This window comes from Equus quagga, chromosome 6 (assembly GCF_021613505.1).
Source record: "Equus quagga isolate Etosha38 chromosome 6, UCLA_HA_Equagga_1.0, whole genome shotgun sequence".
Lineage (NCBI taxonomy): Eukaryota > Metazoa > Chordata > Mammalia > Perissodactyla > Equidae > Equus > Equus quagga.
The window spans coordinates 99,771,016-99,790,294 of record NC_060272.1 but is presented as its reverse complement, the minus strand read 5'-3'; the positions used below and the strand labels follow the sequence as shown (position 1 = coordinate 99,790,294).

Below are 19,279 nucleotides of genomic sequence, written 5' to 3'. Positions count from 1 at the left end.
CCATCAACCACATTTAACAACATCAATAAACATCAAAACAAAATTCCCTAGCAACTTCATTACCTCAACAGAACTGTAGCCATTGTTTGGTATAGCTTGTCACTTCTAGCCTATATGCCTACAGGCTTTTCATGATTTTAACCAGAATATAAATGCCATTTTGAAAAATTTGATATTTTATTATACATAATTTCCACATGGCCCCATATCCATATTTCCCTTATTGTTTTTAATAACTGCATGATATTCTACAGCATAGATATATCCTAATTCACTAAACTAGTCTCAATTGTTGAACATTTAGGTGACTTTCATGAAAAAAATATTAGCTGTATCTATTGTAGGGAACTGGTACATCTTTTAGAAACATTTACTTGACTCGTCTTTTCCACTAATAGCCAGACATTTTCTTCATTTTTCTTTCTGAGTCTGTGTGTGCACAAGCCCAGGTCAAGAGGACGTTTTCAGCGTTGGGACAAGGAAGAGCGTGGTCTGTGGAATCAGGAGAAAGTGACAGGGAGAAACAGCTAACGTCTTCAAGAGGCACGTTCAATGCTCTGAGCTTCAGGGCTTCCGAATCTGAGTCCCTGGCAGGGTGTCAGCCACCTCACGTGCTGGAACTGAGGAGTTTCCTGGACCTCCAGACTTTCAGTTCTAACATCAGGAACCTTTCCCATAAACCAGGATGAGCTGGTCACCCTAGACCTTGCTGTGGGGGAGGTGAAGGAACTAAGAGGAGAGTGAATCATTTATATAAGCTGGCTCTGTGTCAAAAAAACAACAATTCAGAGAAAGCCTGCTCATGCACTGCAATAAAACCCTTATCCTTCCAGTTGGAGCTCAAACAGGTGTTTATCTCAGGTTATTGCTCTGCTCCTAGAAAAACCATTCATTCATTTTTTCAAAAAATACAACAGGCACTGTTCTAGGCATAAGACCCCTGTTCTTGTGGTGTTTCCATTCCATTTCTGTGTGTGTATTGGGGGAAGGGAAGCAGAAATAAACAAACAAAAAAAAAACCCACCATGAAATAAATGTGGATGGATATGATAAATGCCATGGCAGAAATAAGGTGGATTAATGGAATAGAAACTGCCTGAGGAGGGTGGGTGTGCTACTAGCTTAGTGGCAGGGGAAGGTTACTCCAAAGAGCTGACATGTGAGGCAAACGAGTGATGACAAGAACCGGCCATGTGAACATCCAAAGGAGGCATAAGGGGCAGACGGAACAGCATGTGCAAAGGCCCTGAGTGGAAACCAGTTGGTCTTCCTGGAGGAACTTAGTAAAGGATTTTGTGGGTGTAGTGTAGGGAAGGGATGCTGACCTAGAAACAATCTTAGCAACCGTCCAATCCAAGTTCCATTTTCACAAATGAGAATGATAAGGATGCTGAGGCCCACCTGTGTACCGTTCTTAATCCAGCACTCTTTTCACCAGACCATGCCACAGGGCCATTCCTAGCTACTTGGCTTGAGTACTTAATTTTCTCCCCTTGTACAACCGGAAGTAAATCAAAGAGATTCATCTATTTTAGGTCTGAGAAAAATTGGAATTGGAATTGTGGATGGACACAAGGGGCAAAACATTGGCCTCAAGGTGAAGAGAGGAACGTTGGAATCCAGATTGACCTCCAGCAGTGGGGTCCCCAGTAATTCTGTAAGGCATGCTTCTAAAGCATCAGGTTAGGACAAATTCTGCAGTCCATAGAAAGTGAAAATGAAACTGATCAGTACGGAAAGCAGCCCTGTCTGACTTTACACCGGTTCCTGAACTTGTGTCAGTTCAGACCGGGTGGGTGCTACAGGGTGAAGAGGTCCAGGGTTCAGCCACCAATAGCCCTAAGAGTTTACAGAAAAAGCAGGCAGACGCAACTTTAGGTGTGCCGACTAAAGACAGGGGGAGGAGGTAAGGGGGCAAAGAGCAAAAGCAAATTTGGTGACCAATTAAAGATACAGGGCTGGAACCATCGCCTCCTCCAGCTCCTTCCTTTATCTCCCGCCCTCTGGGTGAGTGACTCAGCCAGGTTAAAAGAAGCGCAACGTGAGCGGTGATTTTGGAAACTCAGAGTTAAGATAGCAAAAACTAACGCAGGGGAGGAGACAAAGACCACACCCCACGGGTGCGAGGAACCAACTCGAGGGAGAAAAATCCTATTGGCGTCGAGGAGCTAGGGTGCCAGCCCCTGGGCGTGGTCTGCAAGGCGACCACGGCAGGCAACGGTCCGGGAAAGCGGGGGCAGTACGGGCCCGCTCCGCAGCCACCCGCGTCGCAGGAAGCCTAGCCGCGCCTTTGTCCGGTGCGCCCTCCTTGGCCTCGGACCCTGCACTGCGCTTCGCCGCTGCCATGTGTGCCGCCCGGATGCCAGCCCTGGCGCACATCTTCCGAGGGACGTTCGTCCACTCCACCTGGACCTGCCCCATGGAGGTGCTGCGGGATCACCTCCTCGGCGTGAGCGACAGTGGCAAAGTAAGCGGGCGCGGGGCTGGCGCACCCCGACGGGCGGGCGGCCAGATGGAAAGAATAAGGCGCAGCGCGCTGCGAAGCCCGGAGTTCGCTCAGCGCTGAGCAAGCGCCGCGGCTCCGGACTTGAACTTGAGTGGCTCTCAGGGAACCACAGGGGAACCTGGTTCCTGGGCTGATCTGGGAGTAATGTGTTCCCAGAAGCCAGGAGCCATGGAATACTCGCACTCACGACTGGTTCAACAGCTGTCCAGGCTGCAGTGGAAGGGCAAGAGGTTGTGCCTGCCCCTCCGACCCCCAGTCTTAAGAGATCATTAATAAACCAGAACCTTGCTTAAATTCATCTTTGGCTCCTGGCACAGCACCTGGCACTGGCTAGGCGCTCTGTAAATTTGATTGAATTTATTGCAAAAGAGTTAACAGAAGAGAGGTCATTTGATCAGTGTTGTTTAGCCCGTTCAGTGCGTAGAATAAAGAAGTGATTTCATTCGCCTGATCATTCAACTGAAACAGTATACTAATGATTCAGGCTAGACAACTTGTGATACTAGAAAGGATAGTCTGAGAGAAATTATCCCTCTGCTACGCACACTCATAGCCATTTGCATCAAAGCAAATAGTTCCATTTTAAGGTTCAAAATGTCTTCTATGAATGTATCTTCTACACTTCTTTTTCCAAAATCAGGATTTGTACAAATGACGGGGGTAACTTGTCTAATATTTACTGTTCCATACAAAGTTGTGGTAACTGTATCAGCAGTAGCCTGGCCAATTTGATAAGTGAAAGCCATTCCATTTCTAGAAGAAAAAATAAAGATGGCAATGGGATATTTTTTAGCTTTTCCTCAACTATCAGTTTGGTTAGCAAAAGTACATGTCTGTGACTTGTCTGCTTGAAGATACTATTCCTACTAAAGAAGCTTCTGAGTCAGTGACAAGTTTCGATTCCTGACTGTTACATTTGGGGATAACTAAACTGTGTTTTCTTATGGTGCTTAAAAAAAAAATTGTGCATCTTCAGGGAGCCTGCTGTTGTGTTTCCAAGGTGATCAGACTCTCAGGGCGGCCCTAGACTAGAGGACTCCAATAAACCTTGAGACCAATGAATCATTTGCTTGGGTCCTTGACTGTCAAGTTCCAGGGAACCCTTGCGATTGGGAAATCCCTAGAAGCAAAGGAACAGAAACTGCTAAACTGAGGAAAGATGAGAGGAGTTTGCCTAATCACAAGGAGCTGCTCAAGTCTTAGTTTTCTTTGTTAAAGTTAATTTCCCACGTCCAGAGTGTTAATTAATAGGGTAGCAGGTGAGAGGTGAGTTTGAGGACTGGCTCTAACCAGTAGAGAGGAGTAAGGAAAGGAAGTAATTTATCTAAAAAACTTCCCTTTCTGGGGATTGTACAGAAGAATAAAAAAGTGTCCCAAACATGCAATTGGTGCTTGAGTCAGGGCGTCTATTCCTGACAAGGAGCAAACTGAGGTTATAAATTTAGAAAAATGCCATTCCCCTGCAAGACAAAATTAACCAGGCATTGGACACAAAAGTGTGTTAATCAAGTGGCTTAGATGTACCATTCAAAGCTCCCTAGTCAGTGAACTGGTAACTGATCATTACTCTCCTCGTAGGTTCAGGGCAGTTGATTCCTGACTGTGTATAAACAGAGGACATGTCATATATATGTCATGAATCAATTTCCTCTATTTTGAAAGTGGGAATCCCTCACTCTTAGAGTTTCTGGGATAAATATCTTTTTTATTTAAAGACTTACAAAGGTATAAACAGAAAATGATGTCCCCGTGAAATACATAAATACGAGGAATCATTGTGATCTTTACATTTTTACTGAGCTCCTAAAGCTGTTCTCAAACTTTGGGATGAGTCAGAAACATCTAAGGGGACTTAAAATGCCAGTTCCTGGGCATCATCCTCAGAGAATGAATCCGTCGGCCAGGAGTAGGCCCCAGGAGGTGGCATTCCAACAGAGGCCCCAGGAGATTTGGATGTATGTTATGAGTGGATTGCGTTTTAGGTAACTGCAGTAATATAGGTTGTATGATGGAACCAGTTGTGTGGGGTCTTGGGGCTCAGTTCTCCATTTCAAGCCCAGGTCTGGGGTAGCATCTCAGAGAGAAGGACGAGATTTCCTCTGTCCTTCTCTCTCTTCCTTCTAGACCTCAGCCCTCATTCCATATAACTTCATTTAGGCCCAGAGAATTAGGATGATTAAGTACCTTTAATAAATTAATTAAAGCTCATTCAAAATTAGGCTAATTAAAAAAATTCTCTAGTTAACGTTTTAGTATTGGGCATTTTGAATTCACAGTTAGTTTTTCTACTCAAGTGGCCTGTAGCTTTTTAAAAGAAAGATTGCAGCATGTATAATTCATTTGCAGATATTTAATTAATCTTGACACACTGTGTGCTCAAATATTACTAAATTATCTGATTCTTTCCACATATAACAGGGTCAGGTTGACTTTACAGATACATAAAGATGCCTTGGGTCTTTTAGTGCACTCTTACAGGGAAGCAACAGTGAGGAAGAATACCATTTTGGGGGTAGTGCCCTGGAGTGGCAGGAGAAAGTCCTGTGGAGAAACAGAGTACTGAGTTCAAGTCAAGTCTGCACCACTTACTTTCTTTGAGACCATGGGAGAGACATTTAACCTCTCTGAGCCTCAGTTTCCTCATTTGTAGAATCAGATTTACTATTGCTGAGTATTAGATGATGTATGAAAATGCCTGGCGCTTAGTGGATGCTTAACACATACACGTGTTATTGAGCAAGGGTTCGATCTGCTCGCTACAAGACAAAAGCCAATCAGTCCAGAGGCAAGGTGGTGGAGAGAAAGAACTTTAATAAGCAGTAAGTTAGCAAATTGGAAGATGGTGGACTATCATCCAGAAAAAAACATCTTAAAGGGGAACTGATTTGGAGAGGACTTATATAAGGCAAATGGGGTTGGGGAGGGGGCTCAGGAGTGTCAGGTGATGGTTGACCACAGAACATTGGGAGCTTCTCTGTAGCAGATCTGCTGAATACAACATTGCTGAGGAATCTAAGAAAACCTCAGTTACTTCCTTATCTGGGACAGAAGGATAACTTTGGACAGAGGACATAAATTTTCTGCTAACAAATGATTAAATGATTCTTTCTACTGGCTACAGATTAGCTTGCCTACATGCAGTTCTAAGCATTTTTCCAAAGCATACTGTGAGAATAAGATGGGGAGGGGTAGCATGTGGCCTTGGGGGCTGAAGTTCTAAGAGTCCTCTGCACAGGGGCAACTGTCTTTCATATTTCTTCATAGGTTGCATGTGCAAATTCAGGGGGAGGTTCTATGTATTGCATCTGGTGGATTTTTAGTCTGTGACGTGTAAAGCTTACAATTGGTCATTTTAGTTTCTCATTGCTCCTGTGAGATGCTTAGTCAGTTGGAGGACTGTCAGCAAGCTACTCTCTTTATCAGCAGTCCTCCTGCTGTTCTGCAAAGCAAGCTCAGAATCTTTGATTACTTTGTTTCCCATGTTAACCTTGTTGGTACAAGGATGGTTTCACCCTAATCCAGGGAAACTTCAACTCCTTCATCCTTGGTTTCAGTCCCCACTGTCTTATGATCATTCCTCAATCTTGGGGAGTAGGGGGGCACAGACCACTCCAGCTGTTTCCTGCTGTGAAAGGACAAAGATCAGGGTCAGAGGAATGAAACTGTTCTACCTTTATTTTAACTATTTTTGGGTACCAGGTGGAGAGAGTGAGATATGCTTTGCATGACTAATATTTCAGCCCTCTAATCAGTGACTTTGAAACAACATTTAAGTCCACATTTTATAATTACATGGCTGATCATACATATTAGCAAAATAGACAGCCCAAATTTTAGTATTCCCTCCATAATGGACCTTAGTCCTTGGGGAATCCAGGAGAAGACCAATCAAGGTTAGTGCCTAGGACCTCAGGTGAAATCTGATGTAGCCAAGTAGCCTGTTGTTTAATAGTCCAACAAGTAAGGTAAGAACCCTGGAGTCACTCATTATTTATCTTTAGAAGAATGTCTTCTGAACAGCAACTTTCATTCTGTCAGGGGTCCATTGTCCTTTCAGGAAAGTCAGTGTCTAGAGTATGAAGCCAGCCAAGGTTTGGGTGATCCCAATTGTGATGTTCTATGGCATGTTCCCATTCTCTGTGGCATTTCTTCTGTGATCCCATCTTGTGCTTCCAGGATTTTAATAGGACCCAGTCACCACGACAAATATAGCACAGAGGAACATCTGACAGTGCCTAGCTCCTTAATTGGAGTTCTCTCCAGGATCATCTCTAGAACATAGGAAGGGTCCCCCAAATTGGCTTATGTTGTGTAAGTAAGGAACCAAGCACTTAATAAGAAGCACTTCTAGAAGAAGAAGAAGAAAAAGAAGGTTATTGATTGGAGCAAATTATAAACCAATTTCTGAGCTGAGAGGACAGTCAGTCAGGAAGATCTCTAAGTGTCAGGGTTGAAGCATCCCCTGCTATTCAAAATGTCTCTGATGATGTCATCAAGCATTCAGGTAAACCTTTCGACTGGCTTGCACAGCAGCAGGTGTGAAGATTGTCCAAACATGCCCATCATGGTTTTCTTTCTTAGATTTATATTAAACTGTCTAGCATCGGTTTTTAGGGCTTCAGGGAAAAGGGTGGTTTTAGTTCTCAATGATTACAAATGAAAAGGACAGAACAAAATTGAAAATGTTAGGAGATCTGTACCAGATATTTGAGGAAACTAGAAGAATTCAGGATCCAGTCCAGTTTACAAGTAGAAAACAAAAACCTCAAGATAATTAACAGAACCAGAATCCAACATCCACAAATGTGTATTATAATTTCTATCAAAACATAATTTTTCTCCCCAAAATCACCCTCATTTTACCAAAGATAGCCAAATTAAGACTCATTGTTTTGCAAAGCAAGTCTAGTTGCAATAAACTTGGCCCAGTTATTTACTTAAGTTCAGCAAGAAGAGCAATTGAGGGGCCAGCCCCATGGCCTAGTGGTTAAGTTCAGTGCACTTCTCTTTGGTAGCCTGGGTTTGGTTCCTGGACATGTGGACCTACACCACTTATCAGGGGCCATGCTGTGGTGGTGACCCACATACACATTAGAGGGCAATTGGCATGGATGTTATCTCAGGGTGACTTTTCCTCAGCAAAAATAAAAAAAAAAAAAAGCAATTGATCATATAGGTTCTTTTAAGTCTGCTTTGCTGGAACTTTTTATAAGGAATCTTAGATTGAACTTTGAACTTTATAGGCCTCTCAAGGTCAAGAAAGCCAGACCAAGGGCTTGTCATCAGACTCTGCTTGCTATACCTGCAGATTTTGGTGAATTCCTCTCTCCTTGAGGTCTCCAAAGTATCCTAAGGTTCTTTGTACCTGCCAGGAGAGTGACTTTCTTTACTCATCTGATAAAGTTGTTGGGAACCCTGTAAGTAATTAGCAGACCAACATTTCTGAGTGGCTTTATTCCATAAAGTCAACCTTTGTTCCTCAAAAGCTGTCTTGTCATATCTGAGCCTGTGCATGTTTCTCTCAAATATGACATTCCAGTCAAAGTCTTGGTAATATAACTAATGTTTCCAATTGTGGCTTATTATAAGGAGAACAGATTCTTATTGAACTTATTCAAATAACTATATTGCCATGAATATAAGAATATTCACTCTTTAAGAATTTTCAAATTCTGGAGAGATCAGATAGGGAGAGAAAGGTGAATGTTTCAATTCTGTTTACAAATTGCTTTAAGTCATAGTTCCTTAAGAGAAAAAGGTTTTCTTTTTTTTTTTTTTAAAGATTTTATTTTTTCCTTTTTCTCCCCAAAGCCCCCCGGTACATAGTTGTATCTTCTTCATTGTGGGTCCTTCTAACGAAACACTGGGCCACCTGCAGTGGAGCATGCGAACTTAACCACTCGGCCACGGGGCCAGCCCCGAGAAAAAGGTTTTCTTAAATCTGGAAAAACAAAACCTTTTAAAAAGTCAGCAATATTTCAAACAAAAAGTCATAAAAATTATAATCATCCCCATCAGTTTATTTAGTTCTCATGATACCAACTCTTGATCTCCTGTTAGCAGTTTCATGAGGGCATCAGTTTCTCCATTACAATTCTGTAATTTCTTATCCAGCTCAGTTTTATGATATGAAAGTTTGTCAGAAACCTGTATTCTTTTTGTTTTTAAAGATTGGCCCCTGAGCTAACATCTGTTGCCAATCTTATTTTTTCCCCCTTTTTTTCTCCCCAAAGCCCCCCAGTACATAGTTGTATATTCTAATTGTAGGTCCTTTTGGTTGTGCTATGTGGGATGTCACCTCAGCATGACCTGACAAGTGGTGCCATGTCTGCACTCCAGATCCAAACTGGTGAAACCCTGGGCTGCTGAAGCAGAGTGTGCAAACTTAACCACTCAGCCATGGGGCCAGCCCAGAAACCTGTATTCTAGAGCAAGTGTCAGAGTACTTTCTATGACTCTCTCTGAAGATGAAATATATTTGCAAAAACAATGCGCATAAAACAACTGTCTGCAAATAACAAAACATTAAAAAATGACAATTGATAAAGACTGTGACATATAACACTTTGAAATAATAACCAGAATTGTGGTTGATAGCCAGGACAGATCAGAATTTTAAGAATGTTGTATAATTAAAAAAAACACACACATAATAACATTTACCTACACAATATAACCCAGGAAGATTTATAATTATTTGTTTGATGATGCTTCCCATATAACTTGTCATACCAAATAAGTTTAATTAACATTTTCCTTTTTATAGGAAGAGAGAACAAATTCTTTGAAAAGTCCCAGGGCTGATTAGAAATTCCCAAAGTTTTCTTTTTAAGTCAAAAGAAAGACTTTACCCAGAATTTAAACCTTGGGGGAAGTTTGTCAAAAATATTGAAAGGGTTTAAAACACTTGGTCAAATAGGAAATGATGCTTAGTTATCCATTCAATCAAGGTGACAACAGGGGCCGGCCCTGTGGCCAAGTGGTTAAGTTCAAGCACTCTACTTTGGTGGCCCAGGGTTTTGCCGGTTCAGATCCTGGGCATGGACATGGCACTGCTCATCAGGTCATGTTGAGGTGGCATCCCATATAGCACAACCAGAGGCACTCAGAAGTAGAATATGCCACTATGTACCAGGGAGCTTTGGAGAGAAGAGAAAAAAAAAGATTGGCAATGGATGTTAGCACAGGTGCCAATCTTAAAAAAAAAAAAAACAACAGAAATAATAATTAAAAAAAAACCTTAATAGAGAGACCTCAGTATTTTTGAACACAGGAAATTATTTTAACAAAACATAGGTTTTCCGTCTTTTAGGTAAACTTACTCAAAGTTAAAGAAAAACCTTTATAACCTCTATATTAAGAGCAGACCAAAAGTTCAAGAAAGTTACCTTTTTAAGAGAAAGAAAGCCTAATTCCAATTTTGCACCAGTGTACTTTTGATATTGAAACTCATTCATTTAATTGAATTCATTTTAATTTCAGCCAACTTGACGTTGCACAAAACTTCTCAGGGTTTTACTTCCACAAATCTTCTGTCACTGGCTTTTTACATTCAGAATTTGTGCCATGCTTTCTTTCCTTTTTTCTTTCCTTGTACTTTAGGACAAGTTTATCTTTCTTAACAAAAGAAAAATACCTCTATTCTTTACATCTTCTTTACTGAAAACATACATTTTACTTTCCTTGTATACAGAGTTTTTAGAAATATGTGCTTTCTCACAGAAAATTCCCCAGCATAGCACAGAACACGTTCATCAATAAACCTAAGCATCCTTCAGTTTCTCTGAGGTTAAGAATCCAAAGGCAGACAAATCTGTTTAGTAATCAATTTCTAATATTTTATTTTATGTGGAAATGATCTAGATACTCAAAAAATTTTTATCATTGAATTTAGTTTAGCAAAACTCTAAAGTTTCAAGTTACCAAAAAGATTTTAGAAGCTGCCTTTCAAGCACACAGACCATAAAACATAATTATTGTGCCCCAAAATTCTCACCCATTTTCATCTATCTAAATCATTTTTCTTAACAATTATGTTTAGATTACTCCTAAAAAACTTCACGCGACATTGAAGCAGTTAGCAGTTATCTTAAGTTGTTTTAAGTACGTACAAAATTACTGTTTGAAAAGTTCCCCCCAAAAGCTTTATCTTTTTCACATCCATTAGTTTACCTGTTCCCAATAATTATACTAGATTGTCAAAACCCCCATGAGACATCAGACAAAATCAACTATTATTCTAAGTTATTTTTGCTGACAATTTTTGTAACAGAGATAACATGTCTGGATCATATCCAATGCTGATAACTCTGAAAACATGTTTGTTTCAATTAAATCAACAAACTTTTAAACAAGCTTTCATTTACCAAAGATCATTTTATATCATGTTAACATGAAAGATATCTGGGCTAGTTTCTATTACATGTAGAAATAATTTCTACAAGCACTTACTTCAAGCCAGTTAAATAAAGATCCTTTAGAAATTATACCATCTGGAGGCAGCCAAATACATCTGGACACAGATAGACACAAAACAGAGGTCTTCAACATTTTAACCAGGTACAAAACTCAGAACAGTTGGATCCAAATTGCTCCTTGGCAGACAGACCTGTTCAGATGGCTATAGATCTTTTACTAAAGATTCTTTTCTTTTTGCTGTAAGGATCCTTTTTAGAGCTGTTTTTGAAATCCTTTTGCTTTTAGAAGTTTCTGCATATTAATCAAAGATTATATTCCATTGTGAGAGGTTTTGAATCCTCTCTTTTAAGGATGTCCCCTTAAGGTTGAGCTGTCTGAAACAGAGGTTACTCAGAATGGCCATTACAATTTTAAATTATCTCAAAAGTTTACCCATTTTCACTTGCTTAATTTTAGATCAAGAATTTGGGGAGAGTTGAAGCAGGAACCTCAGCGAAAGAGCAGATTTGGTTTCGTTTTCCTAGCAGGGCCGCTGACATCCACCAATCTGGCTCGTTTAATTATTTAATTATTTTCTTTTAAAGAGGCAGTAAAGTATCCTGATTTCATTTAGAAGCCCCAAAAGATTAAAATAGCTTCCTCATTGGTTGTTCCATTTTATAGCAGACTTTTTCCAATTGCATACACAAACACACCAGTTTGGGTAAACTGAAATTGCCCCATTTTGTCTGTTTTAAAGTGAGATCTCCTTTAGCATGTTTAGTTAGCATTGCCTGAAGGGTGGATTTCTATGCTCTTACAATATCAGGCTGTGGGGTGGGGGACGTTCCCCACTGAGACACAATGTTTATCCCCATAACATAATCTATAATACAATCAGGCAAAAGAGATGCAATCATTTTATGTAAAGTTGATTTAAATATACCAATTTTTACAAAATTTTATCAACTCTTATACCTCTAACTATAACTTCCATTAGGATTTCATCAACAAGTTTTGAATTATAATACTGTGTAGGGGAAGCATTCCCAGCTAGACATAACATCCATTTCCAAAAAACATTCAGGCAAAGTTGACATGACCTCTTCATATAATATTAGCTTAAACACTTTCGTCTCTATAATCTTATTAACCTCAGCAGCCTAACAGTTTGTCCAAGCAGTTGCTGGTCAGGTTTCTCATTGTGATTTCTGCCTTCTGGCTTTTAAACTTTTTCATACTGAGGTGAATACAATGGGCCCATCTGAGGTCCTTTAATGTTGGGGGGAGAGGTAGGGGGTCCTTTTAGCCCCCAACCTTAGGCAGCATTTTATTAAAATGTTTGTTTTAACCTCAGTCATGTCTGTTTCATTCATCCCATGTTTCCTTTACTAACTAGCTAGAGATTTCCATGCTGCTGGGCTGAGTCCTGTGACTTTTCCCTTTCTGATTCCTCTTTGTTTTTCCATCTTGAAATATTTGTTTGATTTAACTCCACTGTCCTATTTACCTTTTTTTAAAAAAAAACATTAAAAATTTTCACCTTGTTCAAAAGAGTTCCTTTATTTTTCTCTCAGCATCTTTTTATTCTTCTGTTAACTTAATGTTTTCATTAGTGTCTTTAAGACCATGAAAGGAAACCGAGACCCCAAATTTGATTAAGGTCTTAAGACTAGTCATTGTATTTCCTTTTTAATTTGGTCTTTTCATAGGTACCAGCTATTTATGATAGCTCTCTAAAAAACTTGGAAGTTTTTCCAACTTAAGGATCCATTGTCTGGTCATTTTCTCTCCAGAGTCTAAAGAATATCATGGCCATGTGATGTTACAAAAGAATATCATGTTCTTCTTAGATGTCAACTCATAACTATAATCAGACCATCTACTCAGAATCAGCCCCAATGACTCTGCTTCTGGACAGACGGCACATTCCCCATTCCAATACACAGAGATGGACAGACACACAGATCCAGACACAGAAAAAACAGACACCAGTGAACCAGTTCCCGGATTCTGAGTAAAAGTCCTGCCACTATTCCCACTCTGGCAGGGCACCCTGTCAACCAGATGGTCCTGCCTCTCAAAGAAGGAGGACCACAGATAGAGGGAAAGGAAGTTCTGGGCTGTACACACCCGAGGCAACTTACCCTATTGCAGATTGAGCCATCCACTCACCAGAGACAGCTGTTTCTCTTTTCTACCACAGTCAGCATTTAGAGGCAGCTAGCATCAGTAGGGGAAATCAAAAGGGACAGATCCCCAAGGCAAAAGACGTCTCAGCAGCTACTAGGGAATTACTCAAGAGATTGCCCATCCATCGGCTAGCCACGAGCAGAACTTAATTGTCCCATCTGGGTCGCCAGTTTTATTGCTGAGCAAGGGCTCAATCTGCTCGCTGCAAGACAAAAGCCAGTCAGCCCAGAGACAAGGTGGTCGAGAGAAAGAACTTTAAGAAGCAATAAGCCAGCAAATCAGAAGATAGTGGACTATCACCCAAAAAACCCCTCATAAAGGGGAGCTGATTTGGAAAGGACTTATATAAGGCAAACGGGGTTGGGGAGGGGGCTCAGGAGTGTCAGGTGATAGTCAACCGCAGAACACTGGGTGCCTGTCCCTAGCACATCTGCCGAATGCAACATTCCTGAGGAATCTAAGAAAACCTCAGTTGCTTCCTTACCTGAGAGAGAAGGACCAGTTTGTGCAGAGGACATAAATTTTCTGCGAACAAGTTATTCTTTCTACCGGGTACAGATAAGCTTGTCTATATGCAATTCTAAGCTTTTTTCCAAAGCATACTGTGAGAATAAGATGGGGAGGGGGAGCATGTGGCCTTGGGCGCTGAAGTTCTAAGAGTCCTCTGCACAGAGGCGACTGTCTTTCATATTTCTTCATGGGTTGCATGTGCAGATTTGGGGGAGGAGGGTTCTATGTGTTGCATGCAGTGGATTTTTAGTTTGTGATCTGTAAAGCTTACAACTGGTCATTTTAGCTGCTCAGTGCTCCAGGGAGAGGCAGAGGACTGTCAACAATCTACTCCCTTTATCAGCGGTTCTTCTGCTGTTCTGCAAGGCAAGCTCAGAAAATTTGGTTACTTTATTTCCCTAACCTAGTAGATACAGGCGTAATTTCACCCTAATCCAGGGAAACTTTTAACTCCATCATTGGTTTCACATGTTCACCATATTTCCACATGGTGGCACCCATGCGGGCCAAGCGATGAAAAAGGAAGCCATGGCCTGGGATGAACTATATGGGAAGTGGGGGAGGTCACCGGACCTCAGCTGTGCAGCCTCACTGCTCATGTCATTGACCTGCTGGGACACAAAGATGCATCTGGGAAGAAAGATCTTAAATGACTTTTGCTGCCAGGTTCACCAGCACATTATTTTCAGTATCTCTTTTAGTCTTCATAGGTCATTATTCCCACCTACAGATGGGGAAGTTGAGACTCGAGAAATCATGCCTCCAGAGGGTGTGTAGCTGGATTCTGAGTTCACATGGGCCAAAGTCCATGTTCTCTTCACTGTAGCAGGCTGTGTCCCTGAGACACAGTCCCTGACCTCAAAGAATTTGCGTTTTTAACAAGGGAGCTTAGACTTTTACTTGTGATAAAAGTGGACTGATTCCTGAGTCAGAGTCTAGGCTTGTTGCCAGAGACACATTGATGAACAAAAGTGCAAACTCTGCCTTGCCCTGGTGAGGTTGATAATCTAGTGATACATTAACAGAATCTGTATAGATAGAACTTAAACTAATCCAGGGGTGGAGAGAGGCTTTCCTGAGTGTGCAGTGGCATTTAATTTGTGATCTAAAGGATGAATAGAATAAAGTAGGTAAGGCAGACAGGATTGGAAGCAGAGAATAGCCTTCTAGGTAGAGGGAACAACATACGCAAAGGCCCTGGGGTAAGAAAAAACCCAAAGCATCAAGGTGGTTAGAGTCCAAAGTTCTAGGAAAAGGATAACTAAAGCTGGAGAGGTGGGCAGGGCAAGTTCTTGGAGGGCATAGGGAGTGGGAGGAGGGATTGTGCTGTGACCAAATTTTGCATTTAAAAAGAAAATCATTCTAGCTTCAGAATAAAGAATGCATTGGTGAGGAGTTGAGTGCAGGCAAAGAGATCAGATAGGAGCCTGTTGCAGTGGTTTAGGTGAAATGGGATCTGGTTTAGAAGAGAGAGGCAGTGAAGTGTATCAGTTAAGAAATGAACTCTTAAGAGTGCCTCTGTTACTTTCTACCTATGTGAATTTGATCGAGTTACTTAACAATTCTATTTCCAAGTTTCCTCATGTATAAAATAATTGTGATCATCTACCTCATAGGGTTGTTGAAAGGATTAAATGCATTAATAATTGTAAAGTAAGTAGAATAATGTCTTGTGTGTAGGTCATGCTCAATTAACATCAGCAGTTATCATCAGCAGTGGAGACGGAGCAAGGTGGGCAGAATTAGTGGCTATTTACATCAGGTCAGCTGGACTTGGGATAGGGTTAGAAAGGTATTTGTGAATGTATTGAATAGTATGGTAGGATACAAATTGGCTGGTGACAGGAAAAGCTTGATAAGGGAAGCCAAAATTGAGCTGGACATTCAAGAACGTATAGGACTCGAACAAGCATAAACAGGTTAACTAGCATGGGTGGAAGGAATAAGTCAATGTTCTTCAATGCCTAAAACTGCTGAGAGGGGCAAGAGTTACATTTCACCTAACACTGTGTCATCCTCTTTCTTTGCCAGGAGTTCTCACAGTCTGAATCACAAATCTTAGTGGTTCTATATCATCCTTTCCTTCTCCTTGGGCAGATGCAGACCCATCTTCTTGCAGAGCTCAGGACCTCAGAATATCCTGTGATCTTGAAGAGGGAATTTGGGCTAAGCTATCCCTTCTGAGGCTGCCAAATCAGAGCTTTGCTTTCATCGAAAACATGCTTTTATGCCTAACTATCGCATTATTAGCTTGTAAATTCCCATTTTCTGGAAGGCAGATTGCTTTGTTCAAAATGCTCATGGCAAACACTATTGGTTACCCACTCAATAGCCATAACCCCTTCTTCCTTATTAACACATTCGGAATTTGATCAGCCCGTAGTATACTCGGCTCTTGGCTACATCCTGGTGTAAGCCAGTCATGGTAAGCACAATCCCATTTGCTGGATACTTATTTTCCCAGCTTCCTAGTAGCTAAAGGTGGCCAGTGATGACATTCTGACATGCAGGAAGTCAGCTCAGAGGCTTCTGGGAAATATTTTCCTCCATAATAAATAGACACAGATATGGGAAAAGAATTCCTTTCTTTTTTGGATGCTTTCATATGATGAGTGGAGATGCACCTGCTGCTGGTTGAGACTATGAGGAAAAATTAAGAGGGTTTCAGATGCACCAACCTAGTTCCTCTTTGAACATCATTGTATACATACATAAATAACATCATTGAATAGTTAACCATCCCTGGAACTGCCTACTACCTTCATACTTCTTTTGTAAGATAATGAAATGTCATTATTGTCTATACCTCTGTTAATTCCAGCCAGGGCACCTCTAACTATTACACTGCTTTTTCGAAGAATCATATTATTTTTCAAAGGACTGCTAGCTACCTTCATTGTGTATTGTTTATATACAAATTTTAGGGTCGTTTATTCTATTTCTGTGAAAAATGTCATTGGAATTTTGACAGGGATTGCATTGAATCTGTAGATTGCTTTGGGTGGTATGGACATTTCGACAATATTAATTCTTCCAATCCATGAGCACAGCATATCTTTCCGGTTATTTGTGTCTTCTTCAATTTCTTTCATCAGTGTCTTATAGTTTTCAGTGTACAGATCTTTCCTCTCCTTGGTTAAATTTATTCCTGTGTATTTTATTCTTCTTGATGCAATTATAAATGGGATTGTTTTCTTAATTTCTCTTTCTGATAGTTCATTGTTAATGTATGAAAACACAACAGATTTATGTTTATTGATTTTGTACCCTGCAACTTTACTAAATTCATTTATTAGTTTAACAGTTTTTTGGTGGAGTCTTTAGGGTTTTCTCTATATAAAATCGTGTGATTTATAAATAGTAATAGTTTTAATTCTTCCTTTCCAATTTGGGTGCCTTTTATTTCTTTTTCCTGCCTAATTGCTCTGGCTAGGACTTCCAATACTATGTTGAATAAAAGTAGTGAGAGTGGGCATCCTTGTCTTATTCCTGATCTTAAAGGAACAGCTTTCAGCTGTCCATTGTTAAGTATGATGTTAGCTGTGGGCTTGTCGTGGAACATACCTATCCTTGATGCTGAGTTCAGACTGGAATTTCTCCTAGATAGACATTGTGTCTTATAATTATGCTTAATAACTCTCCTTTGTAAGGTAGAGTTTCATAGGATTGCCTCTGTTGAGAACCTCTGACTTGAGCTGAAGATGTGGCAGAAAGAAGCGATCCATAAAACTATTCTGCAGGGCTGAGGCTATGGGGAGGGTCAGTGGCAGATGGTCCAGGCACCCAGCTCTTGGCTGATCTGAAATGACCTGGAGATAGACTTCAGGATGTCAGAGGGTCGGCAGGATCGCATGTCCTCCAGGCACACCTCCTAAGAGTGGCCCTTTGGATGGAGTTTTTCTTTTTCTTTTTCTTTTTTTTTTTTTGAGGAACGGTAGCCCTGAGCTAACATCTGCTGCCAATCCTCCTCTTTTTGCTGAGGAAGACTGGTCCTGAGCTAACATCTGTGCCCGTCTTCCTCAACTTTTGTATGTGGGATGCCTACCACAGCATGGCTTGCCAAGCAGTGCCATGTCCTCACCCGGGATCCGAACCAGCAAACCCTAGGCTACCAAAGCAGAGCATGTGTACTTAACCGCTGCTCCACCGGGCTGGCCCCTAGGATGGAGTTTTTGATGAACATTGAGAGGCGGGAGCCTGAGTAGTTCTCTTTGGCAAACGCCTGGAGTGCAACTGTTTCGTTTTTCCTGTAAAATGCTGAAGTACATGCCTTTACCAATGATCCAGCTGTGTGGGTGTTGAGGAGCCTAACAAGAGACTATTCAATAATTTCAAATCCTTTTACATGGGTGAGAAATACTCTTTCCTTCTTAGAGGGTATGCCAGTTTTGAGCTTTCCAATCTGCTTGTGCTCAAGCTTATTCTTTAAGGCTCACCTCAAGTACCATCTCTAAAATCTTTTTACTACTTCTCTATCTCAAAGTGAGCTCCCTGTCCCATAAATGTCTCCTTCATTGTCTGTTCTCTTATAGAGTACTTACATGCATTTGCTGACCATGTGCTTTCTTTGCATATATTTTCATTCAAATTGATTATAAGTTCTTATTCACATGACATAAGAAAAGTGTAGAAAATACCTACTACGTCTTAGCGAGCACAGGATCTTGCAAAGAGTATAGGTGCTCAATAAATATTTATTCAATGAATGAAAGCTCGGAAAAATTATAGAAACTATTGTTCAATTTGTCTTAATCTTTGTTGAGAGTATTTCTAAAACATTTTTGTGTGTACCCTGGAGAGTAAACTACTGCACATAATTTAATCTTGTCTCAAGTGATTTTTTTATGCAGAATATAGATATTCAGAAGTCGTTAGTTCTGTTGGTTAAACTTATTCTGGTTTGAAAATATATTACTTTTAAGAGGTTTTCATTTTATATTTTATGCCTTTAATCGTTCATGCTACAAATATCACATACCTGCTATGTGCTATGTGTTTACTATACTAAAGAACTGGAATCTGTGGCCAGTGGTGAAGTCCAACCACTGTGAAAGATAGCTTTACCCCTTAAAGCCAAATGCTTGGTGTCATGGGGCAAAGGGCTGCACTTTATCGGTGGATACAATTAGAGGGAACACAAAACTCAGAGAAATTGTTAGTGGCTTGCCCGGTGGAATACAGCCAGGAAGGAGTGGAGTTTGGATTTGAATCCAGGTCTGTTTCCTCTCCAACATTTATTATCTCTCAGGATTTGATTTAAAGAACCTGGTTACCATTTCAGCCACCTGAGCACTGAACGCTCTCTCAGCCCTGCCTCCTCCCTTGCTGTGCCTTTGAATTTTCGAGAGCAAACCCTTCCTTCAGTCTGCAAGCCCAGGATCTCCTGCCCTGTCCTGGTATTCACCTCCTGGTTCCTTCCACGTTGAAACCGTGCTGCCTCTTTTTCGATCTTTTCTTTGGTTTGCTGTGCTTGTGTCAATAAAGCTATTTTCATGCCTCAGTTCTCAGCACCCATAAAGCTCAAGCAAATCTGGAAGTACTCCCAATCTACAGACTTCCCACAACCCCGAACTTCCCCCAAACAATGCAAAAGTCGTGGCTTTTAAGCTGATCTAATCAATATGTGTAAATCTGAATCTGCAGAACTGATTAAGGGAAGATACACATGTGTTT

The 19,279-nt window shown here is 40.8% G+C and overlaps 1 protein-coding gene across 2 annotated transcripts in view; it reads left to right on the top strand.

Annotated features, from left to right (window-relative positions):
• Positions 1–1,868: 1,868 nt before the first annotated feature.
• Positions 1,869–19,279, top strand: part of GDA (guanine deaminase) — an 83,264-nt gene continuing 65,853 nt past the window's right edge. Inside the window, exon 1 of one of the 2 annotated variants that reach the window (XM_046664814.1) lies at positions 1,869–2,467. In XM_046664814.1, coding sequence (XP_046520770.1) covers positions 2,345–2,467 — 123 coding nt within the window. In that variant the 5' untranslated portion in view covers positions 1,869–2,344. The remainder of the gene's footprint in view (positions 2,468–19,279) is intronic. The other variant, XM_046664815.1, reaches the window with a different exon arrangement.